This window comes from Eleutherodactylus coqui, chromosome 8, assembly GCF_035609145.1.
Source record: "Eleutherodactylus coqui strain aEleCoq1 chromosome 8, aEleCoq1.hap1, whole genome shotgun sequence".
Taxonomy (NCBI): Eukaryota; Metazoa; Chordata; class Amphibia; order Anura; family Eleutherodactylidae; genus Eleutherodactylus; species Eleutherodactylus coqui.
The window spans coordinates 60687984-60694016 of record NC_089844.1 but is presented as its reverse complement, the minus strand read 5'-3'; the positions used below and the strand labels follow the sequence as shown (position 1 = coordinate 60694016).

General features: G+C 43.5%; 1 protein-coding gene across 2 annotated transcripts in view; it reads left to right on the top strand.

Annotated features, from left to right (window-relative positions):
- The window catches only part of VPS8 (VPS8 subunit of CORVET complex), a 171130-nt gene that overhangs the window by 30269 nt on the left and 134828 nt on the right, over positions 1-6033 (top strand). For both annotated transcript variants that reach the window (XM_066575690.1, XM_066575689.1), the window contains exon 13: positions 5253-5360. In XM_066575690.1, the coding sequence (XP_066431787.1) occupies positions 5253-5360 (108 nt within the window). The remainder of the gene's footprint in view (positions 1-5252; positions 5361-6033) is intronic.

Sequence of the window (6033 nt, the reverse complement as noted above, 5' to 3'; positions counted from 1 at the left end):
ATCCGTGTGTGCAAGTGGACATTTGGGAAGGAAAATCACGTCATACTTTCCTTTAAGGCCCAATGTCCACGGGCAGATTTTATTTATGGAATCCGTGCGGGTCTCTGACAGCTTTAGCTGCCCATAAAGAAACATTGGGCATCTGCACTTCAAATCCGCAGGACTTTAAATCATTTGTGCATGCCACACGCGGATAATAAATCGCAGCATGCTCCAATTGACCGCGAATCTGGCTCCATTCATCTTTATGGGATCTTGGGATCCGCAGGGCATCAGCAAATACATTTAAATACATTTGCGGATTTGAAGGTTAAAAGCAATTAGAGAGGTCTGGAAAAGACTGGTAGGTGGGGCTGCGAATTTTTTCCATGTGGATGATCCGCAGTGCATTCGCATATATCCACGCAGAAAATATCCGCAATTCAGGATCTCGCACAAGGAAAAAAATCAATTTTAAGATGACCCGCAGTGCATCCACTGGAGAAATCCACATTAAATATCTGCGCATGCTGTGGACATGAGGCCTAACAGACTGCAAATCAGATATATCCCATATCTTGGATTGCATTGATGCTCCGGTACAGATAACTCATACTGCAAACTTCAGAAGTGCAAAGAAAACCTGCCTACTGGTGAAGTGTATGACCCGCTGAAAGCCCTCTGTTATGGCGTACAGTACAGTAGTTAGGCTACAGTTCTCAACATCACTAAGGAGACATGATGGGTATAAGCACGGCCGAGGATGGCGGACTACCTTGTATAGTGTCGTATGTCTCTTAAACCGTTTGTTTTGCATATCTTCTCTTTAACGTTAACTTTTTCATTGTTCTGCACGGTTCAGAGGGACAATATACAAGTCTTAGAATATGAATGATTCTTTCAAATGATACATTCTCACTAATTTTACAGATTGCTCTTGTTGTCAGAACGCAGTATTTTTTTAACAAAAGGAAAGAAAAACAGAAAACATCAGGGATTATTCATTGTTTTTAACGAAAAAAGGTAGACCTGAGTTCTTAGTTAATTCTTTGTCATTCGAGAGACATAAGATGTCAGTTATAGGAATAGGGTTAGTTGGCTCTCGGAGGCTACCCGCTATCGGATGCTGTTTCAACCAGGGGTTCCACATTTCTAAATATTTCTGCATGCTGTTGTTGTGTTTGGCAATTATTTTTTCGAAGACACTATGCTCCGATGCCAGGTGGACTCACTCTTTGGGTGTGGGTAGAGTAGGTGATCGCCAATGTTGGACTATAATAAGTTTTGCCGAGAGTAGAATGTCGCCCACCAAGTTTCTATATATCAATGGGATCCTTTCCATGTCCAGCAGGAGCAGACCCATTCCCGGGTCTCTGGGAATTGAGATCCCAGTAATTGACCTCAACATTAAGAACACCGCATTCCAGTATAGCATCAATTTTGGGCAAGACCAGAATGTATGTTTCAATGATTGGGGTTGACCTCTCCAACACATCCCATCTTGATTTGGATCTCTCCTTGCAAGCATGGCTGGAGTAAGATGCTATCTTGTGATGAGTTTCAGATGTGATTCTATTATACATAGTAACATAGTAACTAGAGATGAGCGAACGTGTCCGTAACGGACACATCCGCACCCGGACACCGGCTTTAGCGAACACTGGAGTGTTCGCGCGTAAGTGTCCGGGTGCCGCCGGGGGGCGGGGAGATGCGCGGCGGCGCGGGCGGCAGTAGCGGGGAACGGGGGGGAGCCCTCTCTCTCTCCCTCTCCCCCCCGCTCCCCGCCGCACCCCCCCGCGCTGCCACGGCGGCCCCCGAACTTTTTCGCCCGAACACCGAGGTGTTCGCAAAGTTCGGTGTTCGGGCGAAAAAGGGGCGGGGCCGAACGTGTTCGCTCATCTCTAATAGTAACATAGTATGTAAGGCCGAATGAAGACAATGTCCATCTAGTCCAGCCTGTCTATCCTACTGTGTTGATCCAGAGGAAGGCAAAAAAAACCAAGGCCAGAAGCCAATTAGCCCTTTTGGGGGAAAAATTCCTTCCCGACTCCTGAATGGCAATCAGACTGTTCCCTGGATCAACCCCTAATAGTTCCTACCTGCCTGTATACCCGGATTGGCACTTAACCTAATATTTATATCCTGTAATATCCTTCTTCTCCAGAAAGACATCAAGTCCCCTTTTAAACTCCTCTATGGATTTTGCCATCACCACTTCCTCCGGTAGAGAGTTCCACAGTCTAACTGCTCTTACAGTAAAGAATCCCCTTCTATGTTGGTGATGAAACCTACTTTCCTCTAATCGTAGCGGATGTCCTCTTGTTACCGTCATGGTCCTGGGTGTAAACAGGTCTTGGGAGAGATCCATGTGTTGTCCCCTCATGTACTTATACATGGTTATTTGGTCGCCTCTTAACCTTCTTTTTTCTAGAGTAAATAGTCCCAATTTGGATAGCCTCTCTGGGTATTCCAGTCCCGTCATTCCATGTATTAGTTTAGTTGCCCTTCTTTGAACCCCTTCAAGCACTGTGACATCTTTCCTGAGCACTGGTGACCAGAATTGTACGCAGCATTCCATTATAGAGGTGCCTTTTGACATAGCTTTTCTTTAGAATACGATAAAGTAGTGATTTTATGTAAAGGTCTTAGTGCTTCATGTTGCATTTTCATAAATGCTGTTTGGACTGACAATTTACACTATTACTGAGTCAGCCAACCGATCTTCCTGCCTGTTCTTGATTTCCTTCCTTCTGCTTTCCTCCCTTCAGCACAGATTTCTGTTATGACCTTGGCCAGAGCCCAGATACAAACAGTACAAGAGAACCAGCAGGAGGGACTTACCACTGCTAATTAGCATGTTACCCGCTGTTGATCTTTAATGGTACAAAAAAAAAAAACAGAATTGGTAACTTCAGGAGGCCATTCTTGGGTTCTTCAGAGGGGTTTTCCCATCTAATATAAAAAAAAGTCGACAGGCTTTTTCTCACACCACACTTTGACCCCTTTGTGTGACTTTTGGTGTCATTAGATTTGGTACATCTTCACCACCTACATAAAATCATAAAATGTGAGTTTGATACATTGAGTGACCCATCAGGCCAGCCCAAGGTTCCTATTTTAAGTCTAGCGGCGCGGTTGTGCTTCAGCCAACAGCACCTCTAGGGAGAATCAAGCGTTGCTGAGCGACGTTTATATCAAGTGCTTACCAGTTTGACTATCGCCATGTCCCCAAAACGTGGAAGACCAAGCTGTGGACGACAAACAGTTCAAGATGAATCCTCGGCTCGACAGTTTTTAAAACACTTACAACCATTTTCCCAAACCTTTCATATTTGCTTATCGCATATCAGGTCAAGCTAGCTAATTAAAATTATGCAACTTCTGTCCTTCTTGGTTATTGCTGACCAAGACATGTGGCTGCTGCAGCCAATCACTGATCACAGTAGTGACCTTCTATAACCAGTGATTGGCTGCAGCAGTCACATGTCCTGGTCAGCAATAACCAGGAGGGACAGAGTAGTTAGGAAGCAATTTGAAGTTTTTGAAAAACCCTTTAAGTGCTAAGAAGTTTTGTATCCCCTTTTAAACTTCCCTACTGGGGCGTTTTCCAACTCCATAGGGTTATTGCTGTAGTTTTCAGCACTGATCATAAAAATCCTGCGCAAAGTTAGTTTATGATCATTAAATTATTTAGTAGTGTCTGCAAGGGCATTTTGATGTGAGGCGGATTATAGAACGTTTTGTCAATCGGACAAGTATGCCAAGCGGCAGCTCTTGTTCTTGTAGGGCATCCATGTATTACATGACCACATCAACACTGGCAATATCAAAAATGTATTTGGGGGTCTGTGTTATGAGACAACCCCTTTAACCCCTTGAGTGGCACGCCCGGAAATTTTCCGGGAGGAGCTCCACTGCTCATAGCAACATAGCCCGGAAGATTTCCGGGCTATGTATCACTATGGGAGCTGCAGAGCACAATGCCACAAGCTGTGACAGTGTGCTCTGCCTGCACAGACCCACAGAGAACAAAGCAAGGGCTTTGAAAAACCAGCAGAAGATGTTGCCGATATGTCGGCAATCTCCTGCTTTGTTTACAGGTTGCCATAGAGACCATCAGCTTGTCAGAAGCAAGCCAATGGTCTCTGTGGCAGGGAGAGCTTGGTGCTTGGCTGTCAGAGGACAGCTAGGTACTAGCTCTTACAGCAGAGAGCAGAGAAAACCTCTGATCTCTGCTGTGTTAACCCCTTACATGCTGCAGTCTATGTGACTGCAGCATGCAAAGGGCTGTCACTGCAGCATGTAAAGGGCTGTCACCATCGGACCCCCGGAATGTGATCAGGGGTCCTGATGGGTCCCTGTGGAAGTCCCCTAAAGGGACAAAAAAAGAAAGTTAAAAAATTATAAAAAAAAATTATAAAAACACTTGTCTCCCTTTACTTTGTAAAAAAATCAAAAATACAATCACACATGTGGTATCCATGCGTCGTAATGACCCAGAGAAGGAAGTTAATGCATTATTTAACGCCTTAATGACATGGCCCCTTTTTTTCTTTTTTCCCCATTTCTTTTTTTCCTCCCCCCTGTTTAAAAAATCACAACTTGTCCCGCAAAAAACAAGCCCTTATATGGCCATGTCAATGGAAAAATGAAAAAGTTATGGCTCTTGAGACGCAACTGCAAAATTAGTTGAAATTCAATGATTAGACCATTTTAAAAAACCTGCCCTGGTGGGCACGACAGGGTGGTAGGAAACCCGCCACTCAAGGGGTTAAATAGCCTGTACACTAAAAACAATCCCTTTTACAATAGTATAAAATGTATATGGAAATTTCACTTCTGTTTTTTCACCTGGTCAACTGCGTCCATCACAGAGGAGAATTTTCGACACCCCACTTCTGTGTTGCTTCCTCCAATTGTAGTAACATATATGTCAGCATGGGCATCCCTGTTGGTTGTACCCCTTTTTTAGAAGGCCAGACAATCCCTTTAAGAGTTGTAGTAGCACTGAGTGAAATAATTGTCAAGCATTGGATCCCTACATTGGTTTCTGGAAACAAAGTGCTGCCAGCTGTGCCAGTGTGTTCTGCACATTTTAATTACTCACTCATTAGCTCGCATTGAAAGTTGAGGACAGGTTTATTTTGCCTCTAGAGATGACTAGTGTATCTTTGATGTCCCATGAACGCTTTGTAAGGACCAGAAATCAATTTGCCAGTCTGGTAATAAGTTTATTATGTATTGCTTAATTACTGTTTCTTTTCATCTCACAGATGGATCCCTCCAGTGTACCGCTTCTAGCCTGGCACTTTGTGATCCTACAGGGGGCCTTAAACCCCATGCTGGCCTTCTGTAGGGGCGATGTAGTTCATTTCCTTTTGGTAAGAACATGCGGGACCACTAGAAATTCTGATTAGTGTCAGAGTATTTATTTTAAAAAAATTCTTTTAAGTAATTGGAAAATTGAAGAGCATTTTAATTATTGAAGTTGCAATGTGAGAGAATAAAGCAACCGCCTGCATCAAGCAAATGAATTTTGAAGTAAATATAGGCTCAATTAAATTGGTATTTCCGTATTAAAGCGCCACTCCAGCAAAACCACTTTACCCATCCCTGCTCACCTTCACCTGATTTCCCGTCACACACTCCTCTGTATAGTGCAGCCTCCTGTTTGATACTTATCAGCCACCATCTTGATGGTGAAATTTTTTGGTTTCACTTTCAAATCAATCGCGTGATGCATCAGCACAGCATTAACTACAAGCTGTAATAATTTTGCTTGCTGGGTGGACAGTTTAATTATAATTACCTTCTATGAAAGCTGCAGACCATAAGTATACGTCCAAGAGGATGAGCTGTGATCTCCTCTATTATAACTGTGTGACTAGGAGCTATGTGGTCATTATCAGTAACTGTGATAGGAGTGCTTGTGTTCACCTCTAGGCAGCTTCTGTGGTAGGGTCTTTTCTAATAGCATAACACACACTGAGAAATTGATTAGTAATTGAACACACAACCCCAAGTAAATCTGTACTGGTCAGAATTAAAATCGCA